At 37.9% G+C, this 23,238-nt stretch overlaps 1 protein-coding gene across 8 annotated transcripts in view; it reads right to left on the reverse strand.

Annotated features, from left to right (window-relative positions):
* LOC150079243 (uncharacterized) overlaps positions 1-23,238 on the reverse strand; it is a 575,463-nt gene that overhangs the window by 89,371 nt on the left and 462,854 nt on the right. For all 8 annotated transcript variants that reach the window (XM_090383519.1, XM_090383513.1, XM_090383518.1 and 5 more), the window contains 3 exons: positions 19,678-19,764; positions 12,144-12,902; positions 4,634-4,778 (listed from right to left, as the gene is read on the reverse strand). In XM_090383519.1, the coding sequence (XP_090239645.1) occupies positions 4,634-4,778; positions 12,144-12,902; positions 19,678-19,764 (991 nt within the window). The remainder of the gene's footprint in view (positions 1-4,633; positions 4,779-12,143; positions 12,903-19,677; positions 19,765-23,238) is intronic.

Below are 23,238 nucleotides of genomic sequence, written 5' to 3' on the forward strand. Positions count from 1 at the left end.
GAAAATATAAGTGTCAGCATCAGTATTTCATAATGTGAGATTCTGGTTATCAATAACTGTTTCAATGAGTTTTCCTCTTTTGTCTATCTGGGGAGATCCCCACATAGGGTGGTGCCCATTGAAATATCCTAGCAGAATGAACGGAGATGGAAGCTGCTTTATAAGTTCCTCCAACTCTTTCACAGTGAATTATTTGTTTGGGGAAAGGTACACAGAGACTACGGTTAACATAAAACTCAAATCAATTTGTACTGTTCAGACTCTAATTGCAGCAGGATCTGTTTTGTAGGAACCTTGTTGTCAACAATTATGGCTACGGCTCCTCTTGTTGAGTTAGCATTAGTAGAGGCATATGATGCAAGAAAGCAAGCTTATGCAGCATCAGCCAAAAAAAAAAAAACAAAAAAAAAAAACCACTCCCATTTCACCCCTCCGTTCGTTCGAAATACCTGTCCAGCTGAGCCTTAAATTTATTTAGGCTATCAACTTCCACAGCAAGGGATGGAAGTCTATTCCACCAACCAACTACCTGCTGGCTAAAGGCAAATTTCTGCACATCTATCCTACATCTGTCTTTCCTCAATCTGAATTTATGCCCTCTCAGGTGATTATTTTGAGCAAGAGGAAGAATCCCATCGGCACTGAGCATGCTCAAACCATTCAAGGCTTTATACACCTCTATCAGATCACCTCGCTGGTGTCTAGTCTCCAGACACTGTAATTTGCAAAACTTAAGCCTTTCCTCGTAAAAGCAACCCTTTGTTCCATTCACTAATCTTGTTGCCCTTCTCTGTACTCGTTCCAGCAGCTCTACATCCTTCTTGAAATGAGGCCTCCAGACCTGTATACAGTACTCAAGGTGTGGCCTGACCATTGCCTTATACAAAGGAATAATCACCTCCTTATCCCTGCTAGAAGTATTATTTAGTATTAGTACTGTTAGTATTTTTAGTATTAGAGTTAGTATTATTTCTGTCCTGTTGATAGATACTATAGTTTTTGATCACTGGCATTCGTGATCGTTTTTAGATTTGTTTCTTGCAGGCAGAGGATAACTGTACTATGCTGTTTGATTAGGTCGTAAATATAAAAATATTGCTTCGTAGACCACTACATTTCCATTGTATAATGTTCTGCATTATTTATTTTTAGAAATTGTGTATGGTTCTGTCTGTTTTTTATATCCTGCCTGTTTACATTGATCTAATTTCATCTTTTCTTTTTTTAGGCAAGTGCGGAGTCCAATTTCCATATCATCGTCTGCATATATATCTAGGATTGTCTCATCCTGCAGGGTACCAGTATCAATATCCATATTTGCTGAGCATGGTTGGCCTGAATTGTTTTGGGGCGATGCTTTTAATTTTGCAGTTTCTAGCAAGGTATCAGAAGCAGAAGGTGGGACTGTTAGTGGGGTATTGCTAGCACAAGTTACTTTACATTGTTCTGTAGGTGACTGATGTGGGAATGATAGCACTGATCAAGCCCAATCAGCAATTGAGATGGATGTGTTGACTGGTATTTTTTGGTTGCTGCAGCATGCGTAATTTTTGGCATATTGAGCATAACTCGCTTCCTTATAGGTGACCTTTGGTTCAACTTTGTACTGGATCTTTTTGCCTACTCTCCAGAGCTCGCAATTTTTTGAATATGCTGGATGCTGGCCTTTGCAATTTGAGCATTTTGGCTTTTCTGCAGTGCAGCCAGTTTGTGCATGATATTTGGAGCTGCAGTTTGGGCATGTAGTGTCCCCTTGGCATACTGTTTGCGAGTATCCAAATTTTTGACACTTGAAACATCTGATTGGGTTGGGAATGTACTCGGAAATTTGGGTATCCGGCTTTCCCGCATTATGGTAAGGTTGGTGTATCGAATGTTAGAATAATGTTTCTAGTTCGAACAAGTTCACCATCTTTTTAAATCATTATTCGTTTTGCCTGGACGACTTTTTGCTCTTTTAGTTCTTTGACTATCTCATTTTCAGTGACATAAAGTTGTCATCACCATTCAGTGCATTACCTCTTGTAGGGAAAAGCCCTTTTCTTGTAAATTCTTTGACCATAATTGCTTCCTCAGGTCCTCCTTAGTAATTTCTTTATCTGCTTCGCATACTACAAGCTTGAGACCTGGTTTTCTAGTTATTTCAAACTGCAAACCAATTTCTCTAATCCGATGACACTGTCATCTCTTGAATCTTCCTCACTATTTTTACCTTACCCGTGATAACACACCTGGAAGCGAATTTCTATAATCCGATGACACTTTCTTCTCTTGAACCTTCTTCTGGACCTGTTCTTCCACCCACTTACTAGTTTTACACTCTCACTCTGCTTTGATCATTGCAGCACAAGTTTTCTTTGACTTATTGCTTATTTCTTTTATTCCACCTTCCAGTAAAGAAGTATAAGTTTCTTTTACTTCTGAAAAAATTTGACAGTTTTTAATAGAAGACTTCCACACCCTATTCTCAATAAATATTCTGATTGCTTTGAACTCCAGGACATCTCACATGCTCAATAAACTATTCGTAGTAGTATGGATAACCTTATTAGAATCACAAAACAAAAATATTTGAAAGTCAGTTCTAACTTTATGTCACTAAATTCAGCCCACACATCTTCATCAACACTTCCTACTTTCACCTCTTCTCTACTATATTCACTCTCACTTTGATCCTTACTATTTCTTTTAGCTAATTCTTAACAGTTTCTTTTTGATCCCTTTGAGAAGTATTGTCTTTTCTGGATGTTGCATCTCCACTATTATATTCCACACTATACAATCTCTCCAAATGCACTGAAACCACCTTCATTATGGCAACATCACCTCTCCACCTTGGGTAGCTTCACTCTCCAAAGCTTCCATTTCCTCCTCTGCTTCTTAACTATCATTCACACAGGAGGACAGGCTTGCTTGCTTCCTAAACATCATGGGCACACAAAGACGGGTAGAAATAAATCAAGAACTAAAAATATCAATAGCTAATAATTAGCTATTAATAAAACACTCATTTGTAGATAAAACTCACAAAAAGATAAACTCAGGAAATATACTTGTAAAACTTCATGAAAATATAAAACTCACAATAATAAGCACATTTCCAAGCAAGGCTTAACCAGTCACGTGATTTCTACGGAGGGGCTGGAAATGCTCACTTAATACTTTCCAACCTTCTGTCCCTTTCTGCAAAATTTGATTCTACTTTGTTAACTAGGTAATTCCCCTTAGCTGCCCACCCCCAGGCTATGCGATGTTGTTGTTGTTGTTATTTGGTTTTTAGGAGCATTAGCAACTAAGGCCATATTGCTCCGGGAATATGCGGTGGTCATTTCCTGACCTTTCCACATCCTCCGTATTTGGTGGTGACGGGCTCGAACCCCGGTCTAATCAAGAAGCGTGTGCTACGCACTTCTGCTCCTTCCCACCTGGCTACGGAGGCGCCCAAGGCTATGCGATGACAAAACTCTTCGGCTCAACTACACTTTATCAAGGCTAACCATTCTAAATAAGTTCTTAGAGGACAGACAGTTATAGACATTCAGCAGTTCTCACAAGCTCAGTCACATTTATAAATGCACTGAATCAGCCAAACTAAATGTAGTGCCACTGGGGCTGATCCCAGAGTGTAAAGAGAAATTTATTCATTACATTTTCTTTGCTATTTGAGATCCATTGTCACTTAGGTATGAATTGCTTCTCGTCGTGGCTGTAGCTGAGTGATCAATTTGGAAATACAGAATTACTAGTGTTACATGTTCAAGAAATAATGTAATATTCTTAACTCTATCTTGGCTCTAAGTGGCCTTCCCAAAGAATTAAAGTAGAAATATATTTACTTGCATTATCTTCCTCATTTGTGATCCAACATCACTTGGGTAGTCCACTGATAAGAACTGACAACTAGATTCCTAGTTGAAATGTGTTCGACTTACATTTTTCTGGTGCAATTATTCTGGTATTTAAGTATATAACTTGAGGTATACACATTTCTTTTACTATCACTAAAATCAATTGTCTATAAAGTAGATACATTATGGACATTTAACTGGTTTTAATATGGAGTAAAGCATCTATCTTCATCAATTATTAGTTACCTGTATAATGAACTATAAGCCATTTATCACAAATGTAGAATAGTTATTGGTTTTCATACAAGAAAACAAAACATCACAAAATGTGTCTTAACTTCCAGCAGAATTAATATAAAGAGTGACTGTCTCTAATAAAGCTAAGAAGAATGCAATACATAACTGTATCAAAGTCCAAATTACAAAATAAAACATGGAAACTTTCATATTTTTATGTTTTAATTATCTACATTATATCCATGGTTTGTTTTATAAGATGCATGAAGTTGAAACTAATTAAGTCATATTTTGATTTCATGATATGCTCATTTCCTAAAAATGAATGATAAGAAATTTTCATACAATTCTGAGGTCGTGGCCTGTTTACAGAAGCACAATGGAATATTTTGCCAATTTGCAAACATGAACTAGGGTGAATTTGTTTGTAATGTGAAAAAATCTTGGAAAATATCCTAGGTCCATATAATGCTTGCTTCTACAACAATGATATAAGTTACCATACTGTGTGCCCTAAAAACTCATGTTCCCAAATAAATTATACATACCTTTTGATGACTGCACACCATTTGTTGTAGTTGTTGTTGGCACTACTGATTTCTCGACTTGTGAAGGAGTTGGAGGAGGAGGAGGAGGTGGTAGCGGTTGCAATTTAGGTGAACCACATTCTGTAAGCAGTGATGATCTGCTCACCTAAAAATACAATAACCTCCATTTCAATTTAATGCCAAATATGTATATCTCAGTAGGATATAAAAAAATGTATTAAAAAGTAACTCATAATTTAGTACTTCCCCAACTCTGACAAATTTTGGGGAGGAAAAAATTCAGTTCAGAGGAACCACACATTCAGACTTACTGGAATATTCATTTATGCTCACCTTCAAAACATATTTTAAAGGATCGTTGTTTTTCCAGTCATAACGTGAAGGAAGTGGATGTTCTTGAATAACAAGTTAATTTGAAAGCTAGATTGGACATAAAGGCCTAAGGATGGATCCCATGATCATACTCCTATGGACTTTCTTAAGTGGAACTATATCAAAGGTTAGCTATACAGTGAACCTCTGCCAGAATAGTGCATTTAAATGTAAGCAGTTGTGTAGCAGTAGCAGTTGTGCATGGGTAGCAGTAACCCCAGGCATAACTTGATCAACTGTGTGGTGTACTACACTCAGGGTACTGGAAAATGAATAAGACTTGGGGGTAATTGTGCAGCCAGACATGAAATTCTCTGAGGAGTGCTGCGTGCTGCCAGGACAGCTCATCGGGTTTTGTCAATTATATACAGAAACTTTGCTAGCAGTGATAAGGAAGTGTTATCCCTTTGTATAAGGCCATGGCTAGGCCACATCTTGAGTACTGCATACAGGTCTGAAGACCTCATTTTAAGAAGGATGTGGATCTGCTAGAACGGGTGCACAGAAGGGCAACCAGATTGGTGAAGGGAACAAACGGGTGCTCTCACTTAGAAAGGCTTCAGTTCTGCTGCAAATTGCAGCATCTTGAGACTAGTCACCTGTGGGGAGATTTGATTGAGGAGTTTAAAGTCTTGAATGGATTGGATAAGCTGAATATTAATGCCATTTTCCCATTTGCTGAGGTTACACATATGAGGGGACATAAATTCAAATCGAGGAAGGATGGTTGCAGGATAGATGTGCAGAAGCTTGCTTTCAGCCAGCAAATGATTAATTGTTGTCAACCAGCAAATGATTGATTGTTGTAACATGCTTCCATCTGTTGCTGTGGAAGTGAATGGGTTGAATAAATTCAAAAATGAGGCCTTCAGACCTGTATACAGTACTCAAGATGCAGCCTAGCCATGGCCTTATACAAAGGGATAATACTTCCTTATCACTGCTAGCAAAGTTTCTATATATAACTGACAAAACCCCATGAGCTGTCCTGGCAGCATGTCTGTACTGCTCAGAAAATTTCATGTTTGGCTGCACAATTAACCCCAAGTCTTTTTCATTTTCCAGTACTCTGAGTGTAGTACACCACACTATGGATCAAGTTATTCTTGGTTGATACAGATGGGCGAACTGTGGTGGTTTTTATTTTATTTTATTTTATTTTTTGGCTGATGGTATATAAGCTTGTTTTATTGCATCATATCCATTACTACTATTACTACTACCACTTGGATTTCAGGAAAGCTTTTCATACCGTTGCACATAAAAGACTGTTGTACAAATTGAAGCAGTATGGCTTTAGGGGCAAGTTGCTGCTATGGATAAAGGGATGGTTAGTAGGAGAAGACAGGGAGTGGTTTTTGTGGACTAATGTTATTAGTGGAGTGCTCCAGGGTTTGGTATTGGGCCCATTGTTGTTTTCTGTATTTATAATGATACTCATGAAGGCATATTAAGCTTAATGTCCAAGTTTGCAGATGATACAAAGGTTGGCAGGGCGGTAACTGGCAGTAGGCTACTGAAACAGGATCTAGAAACATTAGACAGATGGGCTCAGAAATGGCAATTGAAGTTGAACATTGATAAATGCAAAGTAATGCATATGGGTAGCAGTAACAGCAGAGTAACATACCAACTGTGTGGTACTACATTCAGGGTAGTGGGAAATGAAAAAGACCTGGGGTTAATTGTGCAGTCAGATATGAAGTTGTCTAGGCAATGAAGGGGAGCTCATGGGGTTTTGTCAATGATAATACAGGAATTTTGCTAGCAGGGATAAGGAGGTGATTATGCCATTGTATAAGGCAATGGTTAGGCCACATCTTGTTTACTGCATACAGATCTGATGGTTTCATTTTTGGAAGGATATGGAGCTACTGGAATGAGTACAGGGAAGGGCAATGAGATTGGTGAGTGGAAAAAAAAGGACTGCTCTTAACAAAATTCTGCAAATTGCACCATCTGGAGACTAGGCACCTGCAAGGCAATCTGACTGAAGTGTTCAAGGCTTTGAATGGATTGAGCAAGCTCGGTGCTGATGGGATTCTTTCTCGTGCTCAGACCACACACGAGGGGCCACAAATTCTTCAGGGGATACATAGACTAAAAGGTTAACAGTGGCCGCAGGCAGAGGCAAAAGTGATTCTTGCACTGCTTCTATTAGAATGAGCAGGATATGGATGAGCAGCCTGGAAAGCAAGGCAATGGAGATTTCCAGGACTGCTGGGACTCATAGTGGAACAAATAAATACATGGGCTGGTGTTATGGCAACTAAGAGTAGAAACAGATGCATGTATACTTGCATGTACACCAATGCTAGGAGTATAGTTAATAAATTTGATGAGCTTGAAATGCTAGTTGAGACATCAAAGGCAGATGTTGTTGGGATATCAGAGACGTGGTGTCAAACAGGCATAAGCAGTGCAGAATTGGAATCTGAGGAGTAAAATGTGTACAGAAAGGATAGATAAGACAGGAAGGGAGGAGGGCTTATGCTGTTAGTTAAGAAACACATAAAATCTAAGGAAGTGCATCCAATTGACGTTAGTGGACAATGCAATGTTAAGTCTGTTTGGTGTGATATAAGCACTGGGAAAGAAAAAATAAGAGTAGGTGTGTTATAGGCCTAATGAATCTGATGAGTATAATGAGCATTTGTGTAGAGAAACAGAGGGGGCCAGTAAATCAGAATGGCTTATAATGGGGGATTTTAACTTTCACGATATCGACTGAAACTTGTGGGTTGGTCACTTGCACATCAGCAAGTCTTTTGTGAATTTATTGGATGACTGTTTTCTACAGAAACATGTTCGAGAGGCAACCAGAGGGAGTAATACTGTTGATCTGATTACCAGCAGTGATTATTCATGCATTAAGAATTTGCAGATAAAGGAACCACTGGGTGACAGTGATCACAATGTACTGATGTGGGTATTACTTAAAGATATAACTACCATCAAGGCTACTAAAGGGAAGGGCTTTTGCTTTCGGAAAGATGACTACAGGGATCTCAGACAGTTTTTAAATTCTGTACAGTGGGATCAAATGATGATGTTACCAATGTTGAATTCTAAATGGGAAGGCTTTAGGGACTTAATTTTGGAGGCTACTAGGCTTTTCATTCCAACTAAGAAATACCATTCAAGGTTTAGGCCTAAATGGATGTCAGATGAACTAATAACAAGTTGGTCACTTGCTAATGTGCAAGTGACCAGCCCACAAGTTTCAGTCGATATCGTGAAAGTTAAAATCCCCCATTATAAGCCATTCTGATTTACTGGCCCCCTCTGTTTCTCTACACAAATGCTCATTATACTCATCAGATTCATTAGGCCTATAACACACCTACTCTTATTTTTTCTTTCCCAGTGCTTATATCACAGCAAACTTTTCGTGGCAGAGAAGAAAAATGTATGAAATGCATATAAAGTATCAGGTGTCATACAGAAGCCTATTGCAGATATAAACTAGTCCGTAATCAAGTCACAAAGGAGGTTAGGCAGGCGAAGGCAGATTACGAGAAATCCTTGGCAAAGGATGCAAAGAAAAACAGCAAAGAGTTCTTTACTTATGTAAACTCTAGAAGGAGAGGGTTGAAGGATGAATCAGATTGGACCACTTAACATAGATGGGTTGACTATTGATGCTCAGGTAGCTGATAAACTGAATGAGTATTTTGCATCTACATTCACACTTGAGGAGTTAATCAATGAAGGTAGTGCCAGACGTTTATCAAACTCTAACAGGGAGCTAAGTGATTTTGTAATAACTGAGAGCAAATTGGAGGAGAAATTGTTGAAGTTAAACATAAAAAAGCACCTGGGGTGGATGGGATCTATCAAGTTATATTAAAGGAGGCAGCAAAGGAAGTAAGCAAACCTTTAGCCATAATTATGAGGGCTTCCTTGGACTCAGGGAGGTCCCCATGGACTGGAAGTGTGCAAATGTATCACAAATTCACAAAGGAGGGGGGGGTTCAAAAGGTAACACAAGTAACTATAGACCTGTTAGTTTAACTTGTTTTCCGGGGAAAATAATGGAATCGGTGGTTAAAGAAGCATTGCAGGATCATCTAGACGAGACTGCAGTAATAGTTAAGACACAGCATGGGTTTGTTAAAGGGAGGTCTTGTCTGACTAATTTGATTGGATACTATGATGTGGTAACAAAAGAACTGTATGCCAAAAATAATTTTGATATCATATACTTGGATTTCAGGAAAGCTTTTCATACTGTTGCACATGTAAGACTGCTGTACAAATTGGAGAGATGTGGTATTAAGAGTAAGTTGCTACAATGGATAAAGGGATGGTAGAGTGGGAGACGACAGAGAGTGGCAATCAGTGGACACTGCTCTTCGTAGACAAATGTTATTAGTGGAATTCCCCAGGGTTCGGTGTTGGGTCCATTGTTGTTTTGTATATTTATCAATGATATTGATGAAGGTATATCAGGTTTAATGTCCAAGTTTGCAGATAATACAAAGGTTGGCAGGGTTGTTAATGACAGTAAAGACAGTATGCTACTCCAACTGTATCTAGATAAGTTGGACAAAAGAGCTGATAAGTGGCAACTGAAGTTTAACATTGACAAATGCAAAGTACTGCATATGGGTAGCAATAACCGAAGAGCAACATACCAACTGTGTGGTACTACACTCAGGGAAGTGAAAATTGAAAAAGACCTGGGGGTAATTGTGCAGTTGAATATGAAGTTTGCTGAGCAGTGCAGATGGGCTGCCAGGGCAGGTCATAGAGGCTTGTCAATGATATATAGGAATTTTGCTAGCAGATACAGGGAGGTGATTATCCCGTTATATGAGGCAATGGTCAGGCCACACCTGGAGTACTGTACAAGGCTGGAGGACTCATTTTAGGAAGGATGTAGAGTTGCTAGAATGAGTACAAAGAAGGGAAACAAGATTGGTGAGGGGAACAAAGAGGTGCTCTTACCAAGAAAGGCTTAAGTTATGAAAGTATATCAGGTTTAATGTCCAAGTTTGCAGATAATACAAAGGTTGGCAGGGTTGTTAACGACAGTATGCTACTCCAACTGTATCTAGATAAGTTAGGCAAATGGGCTGAGAAGTGGCAACTGAAGTTTAACAATGACAAATGCAAAGTACTGCATATGGGTAGCAATAACTGAAGAGAAATGTACCAACTGTGTGGTACTATACTCAGGAAAGTGGAAAATGAAAAAGACCTGGAGTATGCTGAGCAGTGCAGATCATAGAGGCTTGTCAATGAAAATAGAAATTTTGCTAGCAGGAACAGGGAGGTGATTATCCCGTTATACAAGGCAATGGTCAGGCCACACCTGGAGTACTGTGTACATGTCTGGAGGACTCATTTTAGGAAGGATGTAGAGTTGCTAGAATGAGTACAAAGAAAGGCAACAGGATTGGTGAGGGGAACAAAGGGGTGCTCTTACCAAGAAAGGCTTAAGTTCTGCAAATTGCAGCACCTGGAGAGTAGGCACTTGCAAGGTGATCTGATTGAGGTGTATACGGCCTTGAATGGGTTGAGTAAGCTGAATGCTGATGGGATTCTTCCTCTTGCTGAGATTAAGAACCTGAGGAGGCACAGATTCAAATTGAGGAAAGACAGTTGTAGAATATATGTGTGGAAATTTGCCTTTAGCCTGCAGGTAGTTGATTGGTGGAACAGACTTCCATCTTTTGTTGTGGCAGTTGATAGCCTAAATAAATTTAAGGCTGAGCTGGACAAGCATTTGGAACGAATGGGGGGGGGGGGGTTGGCTGATGCTGCATAAGCTTGCTTTCTTGCATCGAATGCCTCTACTAATATTTATGCTACTGAACACTAAAAAGCTACCAAAATGGACTTAAAAGAATTAATGAGATTTTGCAAGGAAGATGAATTTTTAAATAAAAAAACCAAATTTGTAAATTAACCTAATTATAATGTACAGATTATTAAATTGCTGATTTTGATATAACCAACCATTTCTTTTAATAGTTTATTATAGTTTAGCTTTGTTTAATATTACTTGTTGTTGTTATTTGGTTTTTAGGAGCATTAGCAGCTAAGGCCATATTGCTCCGAGATATGCGGGTGGTCATTCCCTGACCTTTCCGCGTCCTCCGTATTTGGTGGTGGTGATGGGCTCGATCTCCGGTCTAATCAAGAAGCATGTGCTACACACTACTGCTCCTTTCCACCTGGCTATGGAGGCGCTTAATATTACTTAAAATGTACATTATAAATAATATTTCAATAAGCATTTCATGCTAATAAAATGAGGGGGGGGGGTATCCATAATTTGTCTTTGTATAGGAACCGAAAATTCTACCTAATCATTGAACTGATCAGATTTTTTTTTTTTTTTTTTTTTGTGCTTTGTTTCAACATGGTCAGTAGAATGATAATTTCTACTGATGTAGTTTACTGAATTTCCAAAACAAGTCATTCACTACTCCTTTAAGCTCGGAAGAATGATCAGAGTAATTTCCAGATGAAATATTACTGCAACTCAACTTTTATTGTTGTTGTTCTTGTAGGGGTTTAATGGCACATAAGCTGCTTTGGCTATAATGGCACCTATTCACTTATTTTATAAAGAAATCAGATATTCTCGTACGGTTCAACTTTTATATTTTTAAATAAATTTCCTTAATAAATCAAATAAGTTTGATCTTTCTGGTTCCTTATCTTTACTCTCTCTTGGTTACTAAACAAACTTAGCTAATAAAAAACAATCTATAAACCTATGCCACACTTTGAGCAATTACTTCAACACATTCACATTAATCATTCCTAATGGAGGCAATGTTCATGCTTGACAACAATTATTTCTTTAAGAAATTAAAACATAACAATTATTTATATCAAAAATGGATTATATAACATATTTTATATATTTACCATAACTAAGATTATGACTTTGAATTCAAAAGTAAGTTAATTATTTAGTAAATTTACAAAAATGACACATGATTTTAAAACGAAAATTAGATTTCTCCTTCCATTACTAGTAAATGAATTACATTCATGCTTCACTGATAATCCCATATTTTGTATCACACAAATACATATTAATTAAGTATAACATATATATTAAAAAAATAATAAAATAAATATATATATATATATAAATAAATAAATAAATATATCTTACTGGAAAAGGTTCAGGACCCTCTTGTATAATGTAACCGTCAATCACATGGGTTAGGACTTGAGGCTTCACTATAGCCTTCTGAGGCTGTTTTTCTTTTGTCTGTTCTGGAGTTGGTGGTGGAGGCAATGATGGAAGAGGTTGCAAAGGAGGAAGTGGAGATACTGCTGATATCATCATTCTTTTTGACTCTTCTGCTAAATCTTCAGCTTCCTTATTTTTTTGGATGACATCAAGCAATAAAGAATTATGAATTTGAGATGGTGGTTCAATGTCCATTTTTATTTCCTCATGACTAGCATCTGAAAGCAATTCAGAAGGATTTGTTGTTGTTGCTGCTGTTGATGTTGTTGACGTTGTTGTTATTGTTGTCGTTGTCATTGTTACTGCTGTCGGTACTGCTGCTGTTGTTGTTATTGTTCCTACCGTTGCTTTAGTGGCTGTTATTCCTCCAACAGTTATTGCTACTACTGGAGCAGCAGGTTTTTCTGAAACACTAACTGTTGATGTCTGTGTACTATCAACCTTGGTTGGCTGGACCAATAGTGGTGCCTTTACTTCAGTAGCTGTAGACCTACTCTGGGTGGCAGTGCTCTTCATTTCTGGTGTTGGTCTTGTCTGGTTGGCAGCATCTGCCTTTAGATGCTGTGGAGAATGAGTCTGTGTCTGAGTAGTAGCCATCTGAGGTTGTGGTAACTGTGTTATACCCCCTCCTGGACCAGGAGAATTACGGTTACTATGACCTTTTACACGTTGCTTTGCCTGGGAAAGAAACATTTAGTATTTTTTTAAAAGTGAAAAATCAATATTTTTACAAACAGTTAAGAATAATAACATTCATATGCTAATTTCTAAGCTGTAGTTGCCGTAACTAACAATGTCGATATTATTCTAAAACACTTTGTGGACTAAAATTAGAAAGCGGGATTTTAGCTAAACATGTCTGTGTCCACTCACCCAATCAATAACTTTTTCATTTTTTTAAAGAAGATCCGAAGCACGAGAAGTATGAGAACATATAGTACTTAGTACCATGCAGAGACTGAAGGTTGAGAAGATGAAATTTTTTGACAGTACACTTGAACTACAGTAGATTGTAATTTTCAGGAAATACATAGGAAGGAAGGTTGTTCCAGAAAGCGGAAGTTGAATTAATCATCATTATTATTATTATTAGCTGTATGGTGCAAGGAAGCCTGAAGCTTATGCTGCACCAGCCAAAAAAAAATTCCCGAGTTACCCTAAGAGAGAGAGAGAGAGAGAGAGAGAGTCAGAAGTAGAAGGGAATCACCAAGAAAGAGAAGAATGATGATATCCAGCTCAGGCCTTGCTCACCAGATGTGAAGAAAGGTTGGTTCTGTGAATTTGAAGTTGGATAGTAAAAGGATGCTGACTAGTTATGGACTGTGTTCAGAGTTGTTTGGAAGAGAAAGCAGCAGTTATAGAAGTCAATTCAGAAGAACGGAGCCCACGGAAGTATAGAAAAGGCATGTAGCAAAAACAGAATATCTATCAGACAGAGAGTTGAAAGATTTTTTTAGAAACGTGTCATTCATTAACCTAACTGCCCTCCTTTGAATGGAATCTAGAAGCCTGAGAGAGTTTTAGAGGCACCGGCCCAGATGTGGGAACAATATTCCACGGTAGGTTGGATTTGCAATTTGTACAGAGTCAGCAGCTATTTGGAAGGAAAGTAATACCAAGAACAAAAAAGAAAATCTAGTTTTTTAGATGCAGAGGAAGCAATATTTGTGATGTGATTATGCCAAGAGAGGTTGTTTGTTTGTTGTTGTTTGTTATTTGGTTTTTAGGAGCATTAGCAACTAAGGCCATATTGCTCCGGGATATGCAGTGGTCATTTCCTGACCTTTCCGCATCCTCCATATTTGGTGGTGACGGGCTCGAACCCCGGTCTAATCAAGAAGCGTGTGCTACGCACTGCTGCTCCTTCCCACCTGGCTACGGAGGCGCCTCCAAGAGAGGTTATTTTGTTATTTGGTTTTTAGGAGCATTAGCAACTAAGGCCATATTGCTCCGGGGATGTGTGGTGGTCATTCCCTGACCTTTCCGCATCCTCCGTATTTGGTGGTGACGGGCTCGATCCCCGGTCTAATCAAGAAGCGTGTGCTACACACTGGTGCTCCTTCCCACCTGGCTACGGAGGCGCCCAAGAGAGGTTAGAGATCGGGGTAATCCCTAATAGATTTATGTGATCTTGTCTAGAAATCTGAGTGTCATCAAAGATAAGCACATGAACAGAAGAAATCATTTTGTGAGATATAAAAAAAAGAGGACTGAGTTTTAAAAGGATTGAAACTGACTAAGTTATCTTTGCCCCTGTGGAGAATTACCTGGAGATTATCATTTAGGGAACTGGTAGTGGATATTTGAAAAGTTGAAGCTGTTTGTGTAGAGCAAGGTTTCTCGTTGCAGAGTGGAATGCAACATGCTGTCATCAGCAAAACTATGGATAGAATTTCCAGTCAAATGGGAGGTCATTAACATGAAAGAGAGAAAACAATGGGAGAAAGAACTGAACCTTGGGGAATACCTGCATTAATGGAGAAGTTAGAAAAAAGAGAGAGCCATCTACAATCACCTGCAGTGTCAGCTGTCTGACAGAAAACCGGATACCCAATTGCCAAAAGTAGTTGGCAAACCATAAGATGGAAGCTTATTCAGGTGCCAAACATGATCAACAGCCTGTGAAATGTCAAGAGCAACTGCTTGGGTTTCACCAAACATTTCCATCGAATTTATCTATAGAGGGGTAACAAAAGCCAGTATAACACCAATGGATCAACACTGGCAGAATCCATACTGGCGATCAGTATGGATTCCACCAGTGGAAGGTTTCAATATGGATAGAAGGGATTTGTCAGGGGCACAAACTTTGAGAACATGTGGAGAAATACCATCAAGACCTGGAGCTTTCCAGATGTCAAGACCGTTCAAAATTCTTCTGACATACTTACAACAGAAGACCACAGGAGGCACTGAATGGAGTGTACTGGGAATATTAGAAGGTGGTTTACTAAGATCATCAATACACAAGTTAGAAGAAAAGTAGGATGCTTAGCAGGTCAGCTTTATCTTTAGCTGAGGTGACAATAGAACTATCTGGTTTTGAAAGAGGTGGGAATAGAAATGGGCAAAAGTTGCAGTCAATAGCTTTGGCAAGAGACCAGAATACCCAACTATAATTTTGACAAGAAGCAAATTTTTTTACCCTTAGCCTGTTCAAAATCTAGTTTGGACTGATTAATAACTGCTTTAAAATTGTTACAAGTTTTTGTGTAGGCAAAAAAATGAACCTGGAGATTTCAATGCAAGCCAATTGCGATATTCAACATTATCTTGAACAGCCTTAGCACATTAATTGGAAAACCAAGATTTAGACAAGGGACGAGATTTTAAGGTGTAGTGTGGAATAAATGATTTTATCCCTACAAGAATAATTTCACTGACAATCTGAGCAAATGCTAACATCAGAAGATTTGAAATAGTAATCCGACTAAGGAAAAGAAATCTCATATGGTCCCATTTTGCATTCTTGTAAATGCACACAGAACAAGGTTGAGAATGGCCAAGAGAAAAAGGCTCCATTGGAGAAGAGACAATCACCAAGTTGTGATTTGAGGTGCCTAGAGGACCACTTATCTCAACCGTGTACTCAGAAGCACTGTTTGTTAGAAAATGATTAAGAGCATTGGCTGTGTGGTTAGGATTGTTTGGTATTTTAATAGGTAAATGAACAATCTGTGTGAGGTCATTAGTAATTGCAAAACCCTCAGCATCTTGACCAGCTAAGTCCGTGTAACTAGAAAATGGAAACCAGCTGGAGTTGTGAACATTAAAATTTCCAAGGAAAATTACCTTTAAAACTTTAAGTTTCAAAGAGAGGCAGTAAAAGAGTTCCAAGTGATTAATGGAGTTGGGAGAATGATAGAGACAACATATGAATTTGACAGAATAGGGCTGAGAGAGATTTAAAGCCAGAGAAGATCAAAAAGGGGAGATTCCAAATTACTAAGTTTCTGACAGGGAATATCAAAGCAGACATATGCACGAGTGCCACCTTTGAAGCAAAAGGAATCGTACAGTGAATAATTTGGAAACCTGAGATGAATGGTGGTTGTATCAATCGATAATTGGGAATCTGTCAGAAAAAAGTATGTGGGTCTGGCAAACTATAAGTGGAAATGGACAACATTCAGATTGGAACTGAGACCAGGTATATTTGTGAAATAACAAGGGAGTGTTTGGGAGGTTTAGATCAATTCGCAGATAAATTTGTCCTGTTGTTTGTTTATTTGTTGTTTATTTGGTTTTTAGGAGCATTAGCAACTAAGGCTATATTGCTCCGGGATATGCGGTGGTCATTCCCTGACCTTTCCGCATCCTCCGCATTTGGTGGTGATGGGCTCGAACCCCGGTCTAATCAAGAAGTGTGTGCTACGCACGGCTGCTCCTTCCCACCTGGCTACGGAGGCGCCTTTGTCCTGTTAGTTTGACTATTCAAGATGTATTCAGTGGTAAGAAAAGATGGGGAGGACATGTCCTCCCCATCTTAGTACCAAACTTAGTAATTTGGACAAGTCCTCCCCATCTTTTCTTACCACTGAATACATTCTCCCCATCTTTTCTTACCAAAATAAAAACTTCTTTAGTTAAGAAGTTTTTAGATATGGTGTACACACGCAAGAATATACCCAGATCCTTGACACAATATGGCCTCAAACAATGCCCCCCCCCCCGCAGCATACACATTATTCAGACCCCCTACAGTCACTATCTGATCCAGAAGCCTCCTTGAGAGTTACCAATAGGTTTGGTTTGGTTTGGTGGACTATCTGGTGACCAACCTGCAAACACAGTTTTAGAGCTCTATTTTCAAAATATACGGAAGATTGGATCTTGCCATTATGTCCTTCATAACCTCAAAAGACATCAATCATGCTGCGTGATGGAAGAGATGGGGAGGATGAGTTTGCTGGAGCTTTTCTCTGGAGACTAAACTTGTTCCACCACTTCAAGATTCCAGTAAGCAAAGTTTTGGTATTGCACTGGTCGATGAGAGTCATGTACCATCTTGCGTTGCCTAGAAACACAGACAAGCAGAAATCTTCCATGTGGCATGGTGTGGATACAACACTTAGACCCCTGCTTACATTGGTTTGCACCTGGGTGGTCATCTCCAGCATACTAGGTGCCATATGCAGATTTGCACATGGGGGTTATACTCAAAGTTACTAACAGTCCCACCATCACGGAGGTGCAAGCAGAGGATTTGGTTGTCACAGAACAACTGGACTCAGCCATAATTCGGTCCACTTGACTTGAGTGTCACTGAACTTCAGTTCCATCAGCATTTCTGACTTTCAGTTAGCAAGCCCAGCTTGTCATACCTGAGAGAATGTCTGTGACAGTCTCAAGGACCAAGGTGACTGCATTTCAGCATAAAAAAAATTGATGGAATATCGAAGTGGGGAGATCTTCATGTACCCCTCCTAATGATGTTTTTATTTTGATTTATCATTAGTTTCAAGATAGTAACTACTCAAATCAAGTGCAATGAGACAATAAGTGGAAGGGAGGGATTTGTTACCCTTTTCGGGAAATGGCTAATGCACGCAAATTTCCATGAAGGAAAAACAGGGAAAAACAGTATGTGTTATAAGACAACACAGATCCACAGATGTTCAAACCATCCACCATTTACCTCTATATGCTGTTCCCAGCAGCAAACAAATGGATAACAAATATTCTGCAACATAACTGCTAGTACAGCTTTGCACACTTTTTTAATCTCATCCTTTAACTGTTGAAGAGTGGCTACTTTTCTACCATACTCTACACTGACTGCAGCCCTAAACAGAAGTTAAGTGCAGTGAAATCAGGTAAACATGGAGGTACTCAATACTTCCTCATCAACCTATCCACCAGTCTGTGAAATGATTATCAAGATAGGCTCTGACATTGTGATAATGTGGGGAGTCATTTGGAGATGAATTCTATATGGGGAAAGTATTAAAAACCACTTCATCTCCCATACAGCTCATAGACTGTGAGTATAATGGATAAACAAAGCAGGTAGAAGTACACATCACTGGTAACTGTCCCTTCAAAAAATTACAGTCCAAACACACCTGACTGTAAACCTTGCTAAATTCACTGGCCGTACACGAATATTTGGATTATTAGAGAATTAATGCACACCACTGTGCCAGTTCGCTATATCAGTGTGAGCTTGAATCTTGCCTCAAATAGTAATTTAGTGATGGGATTATTTTTATTCATACTGTGTATCAATCTTGACATATAAGATATGCACTTAGCTCTTTTGGTAATGCAACATACATTTGCTGTGATTCCAGTCTTACAAGCAGATCAACTTAGAGATTTTTGTAGCGATTATACAGATCACTGCTGCACCATATTAGAATTTTCCTTACTTGTTGGTGAGCAGAGTCTCACCAACAGGTAAGGAAAATTTCAAATTTATGAAAAATTCTTGAAATTGTTCTTAGTCAAAATTTCACATCTCCACTGTCTGAACTACAAACTCAATTTAAGATTTCCAGTACCACTTTAAAATTGCTTTCATTATTCAAACATCCAGCTGCCACGTTTGTTTACATTTTGCATTATATGTATCACTTTGCTTTTGTTTTAACAACTAGCACCATCTTTTATCAGTAAAACACACTAATCAAAGACAAAAAATTTAAGTGCAACTATGAATATGTGATTAAATGTTTTATGATGAAACTGTACGTACATCTTTTGATACACTTTATTGTTATTATTAAGGTAAAATTTATTATTTTGCTGATATCATAATAATGACTTATATATGATTTCTGATTTACAGAAGTGGTAAATCTCTATAAATCAAATAAACTGCCTCTTACTTAGTCTATCATGATTAAATGGATGGATCCAGCCCTTGTGATATCTTTTGTTTTTTTAGTCAACTCGGATTAAGATCCAGAACAACACTATGGCTGAAGGCAAAGTACCACAGTGGTTCAACTGTTGACAGAATCACATGGCAAAAGCTGTTGCTATGGTACTGTAGTTCAGTCAATGTCTGAATTATGGGCACTTCAAACTTCAAACACTTCAAAATTCCTTGCAATGCAAAGGGTAAACTATCAATAATAAGTTTCCTTAAAACTGATGAACATTGAAAAATTTGGAAAACCGAAACTCTTTCAATTTTAAAAGGCAGAATTTAAGGGCATATCTCATGCTGAATTTCTGTTCATATTCATAAAGCTTTATTACTTTTTGTGTATGAGTTGGTTGAAAATGGTACTGCAAGGTCATTGCCATTACTCATTTGTTGTGATATTCAACATGCTAATTATACTGCAACCTGTTAAACAACTTTTGAACTACAGTTCAAATTTTCACAAATAAATTAAGAAGCATTATAAGCATACAGATTTACAATGCTTCTTAAATAAGAGTTGGACCTGATGCTAAAAAAAAGTTCTCAGTGCTAATCATTAACTAAAGTAAAAACAATTACCTGTGCACGTGCTGGTGGTGCTTGTGAATGTGTTGTAACAGAAGTGGAAACTGCTGTCTGTGTTGCTACAGAACTTGCTGGACGTACCTATATAACATATAACATTATTTATATAAAATAATTATTCATTTGATTTTTTTACAAATTAATAAAAATTCATTTACTAGTGAAGAACAATTTATTCAACATAACTTGCATATTCCTTTAAATATGCCATTTTGAAGGCATCTTCACTGGTAATATAGGATGATTAAGTACAGCATTTGGCAACCAGCTGCAATAAATCAACAGGTTGCACTCACAACTTTCACTGAAAATTTGTTATTCATACAGTTCTCATCACTATAACCTTTAAGACATATCACATTTTTCTCATTAGTGGTATTAATTAACTTGTACTACTTTGAAATCCATGCAGATATAAAAAAAAAAAAAATCACGACAATAAATTGTCTTCTATTTGTCAGCATGGCTGCAATGAGATTGTTTATTGCATTTTGTAGATAACTGGTACATCAATAAAGATCATTTATTTATATGAGTTGATCATTTAATTCATAAAATGGTCTTATCTTAATTTTAACCTTCAGCGGGGAGTTCTTTGGCTGCTATATCATTCTAGAAATAATATCTTATGAAGCATATGCAATGTGCAATTGATGAATCCATTTATAGAAGAACTCCATCTGCTTTGCCATTTTTGTAAAAGGAGCTCCAAAATCCTCTTCTTTTCATTTCTTAAGTCATTTAAAGTGTTAATTTTGATGCCTAGCAACTCGGATTTTATACCTGTTCTCAAATAAAAGTACAGGCCTCTAAATACTAACAGTAAATCAAGTGCCATCTTGCCAGCTAACACTTGCAAAGCTTCTGTGGAAACCGTTCTGCAGGCCAAAACCATCTTGAGTAATATAACTTGATGTATAGAATAAAGCTTTATGGTATTGCTTACCTTGATTGCATGGCCAACCCAGATTGATATACCATACATAACAATCAGTAGAAAAATACAATCGAAAATCAAATGGAGTGCTTTCCCCTTTATCCCCCATTTCACTTGTGTTATTCTTGAGACCATTGCAATAAATTTCTTCAGCTTCTCTGATATGCAGTTAATAGTATGAGATAAAGTTCAAGCCACTAACAATACATATTCCCAAGTATTTAATCATTAACACCTGTTGTAAGGAAATACTATTAAGAGCCAATTTACCCCTCAATATCATGATTTTAGTTTTGGATATAGAGACTGTCAACCTATGTAAACTATACCATTCGCATAATTCTTTCAATATGCAATCAGATCTCATTTCAAGCTCCTTTCTGGAATTTCCATGCATAAGTATTACCATATCATCTGAATAAGCTGTTGCGTGCGAGTGGTCAAATTATCTTTTGAGCCAATCTTCCAAAACCAAGTTCCACATTAAAGGGCCAAAGACAGATCCCTGTGGACAGCCTCGAGTCACATTTCACAACGCTTAACTGATCCAAAATTTGACTTAACTGTTACTGTGCAATCCTTAAAGTAATCTTTAATTACAGAGAAAATATTAAAAGAACATTTAGCCATGCACAACATCATTACTGCACTGTCCCAACTAATGGAATCAAAGGCACCAGCAAAGTCTACAAAAATTCCCAAGGTATATTTATAATTTGATTCCCAAACATTAAAAACTAGAGTGCAGTGCATCCTCAGTACATATACCAGGAGTGAAACCATACTGTTTGTTAGAAAGGCCAAAATTACTTCTTTGGTAAATAGCAATATTCATGGCTAAAAGCTTCTCATAAAGTTTACAAAGACCAGGAAGCAATGTAATAGGTCTATATGAAGCAGGTGAATACATTGGTTGAAGATTTTAGGGTAATCTTGAGCAGTGCATCTTTCCAGGAAGAAGGAAATACAGCATCTCTTAGACAATTATTAAAAACTTGTAACAATTCGTTTGAATAAAGATTAGAGAACTTTTTCATTACATCTCCCTCCAGTAGAACATTTCTTATTTTAATGGACTTAACAAGGGCAAGAAGTTCATTATGGCTAAAGGGTAATTCTTCAATGTCATTACCATAAGACTCGTTCAATGCATGCATATGACGATGTTCTAGATTAATACATGGGTTATCAGCCACGTTATCATTACCTATAAGGTGATCTAAGATTGCACTCATGGAATCTTCCCAATTACATGTCTCAGTGGGGCACTTACCAATAGAATATATAACATCAACAGTTGCTCTGAATTTACCAGTACAAATTTTATAAACAAACCAATTCCCAAGGGTCATTATTTCCTGCTGTTTTCAACATTTTCCAGCAGTCATATTTCTGTTTAGCAATAGCATGGACATACTTGTTACAAAGTCTTTGATAGTCTTTCTTTAATAGAATAACTTACAAGGCATTTTCCCTACATTTGCTCTTCTGAAATTGCTTCCTAGCCTTATTAAGCTGTTTTTTCAATAGAGTAAGCTGAGGTGTCAACCACTTAACAGGTCTATGTTTTATCTGTTTGTTTCATAGCAGATACACATGCATCGCAAATAACTTTTTTGCAAAACCTCCACAGAATTTCCGCTTGTCATGTTAGATAATCCAGAGGCTGCGATCATAGCCCGCTGAAGACTTTGTTCAAAGTTATCCCAGTTTGCATACTTAACAGCAAAGTGCCGTAATTTACTCAAGCCAACACTGTTTTCGCTGTGTATTGATTTTATACAATATCGCACGATAATCACTCAATACCCAGTCAGATTTGACTTTCCATCCACAGACAAATCTAGTGCCAATTGAGTTAGTAAGAGTTATGTCGATGTTTGATTCACCATTTACTGACCTGGGGAGGTGGACTCTTCCCCAGGTTGATTGTGAACCATAAACTTCCATGCTGCGATCATATCACCCAAAGCTTTCTCTTTATTATCAGTAGTACCACTGAACCAAGCAAAGTGAAATCTTTACATCATCATCATCATCATCATCATCCATTTTCAATCCACTGCAGGATGAAGGCCTCTCCAGCAACTTTCCAGTTGCTTCTGTTTTGAGCACTGGACATCCATTTACTACCCACAAACTCATGAATTTCATCTATCCATCTCCGCCTTTGTCTTCCAGGTTTTCTTCTAGCTCCTCTTGGATACCATTCTGTTATTTTCTTAGTCCATCTGTCATCATGTCTTCGAGCTATGTGTCCTGCCCAAGACCATTTTAGTTCTTTAGTTTTGATAAGAATGTCCTTTACTTGAGTTTGTTGCCTAATCCATGTGTTTCTCTTCTTATCTAACAGTCTTATTCCCAATATGATTCGTTCCATTCTTCGCTGTGTGGTTCTCAGCTTCTCTTCCATTCTTTTGGTGAGTGCCCAAGTTTCACTTCCATAAGTCATGGTGGGGAGTATACATTGGTCCATTATTTTACGTTTCAGAGAAACTGGGATATTGCTCTTCAGTATGTGACTATATTTCCTGAATGCTATCCATCCAAAATTTATTCTTCTCTTGACTTCCAGCCATTTATCATTATTACAGCTAATAACTTGTCCCAGATAAGTA

The sequence above is a fragment of the Mastigoproctus giganteus genome, chromosome 10, assembly GCF_048544385.1.
Source record: "Mastigoproctus giganteus isolate SK-2022 chromosome 10, ASM4854438v1, whole genome shotgun sequence".
Taxonomy (NCBI): domain Eukaryota; kingdom Metazoa; phylum Arthropoda; class Arachnida; order Uropygi; family Thelyphonidae; genus Mastigoproctus; species Mastigoproctus giganteus.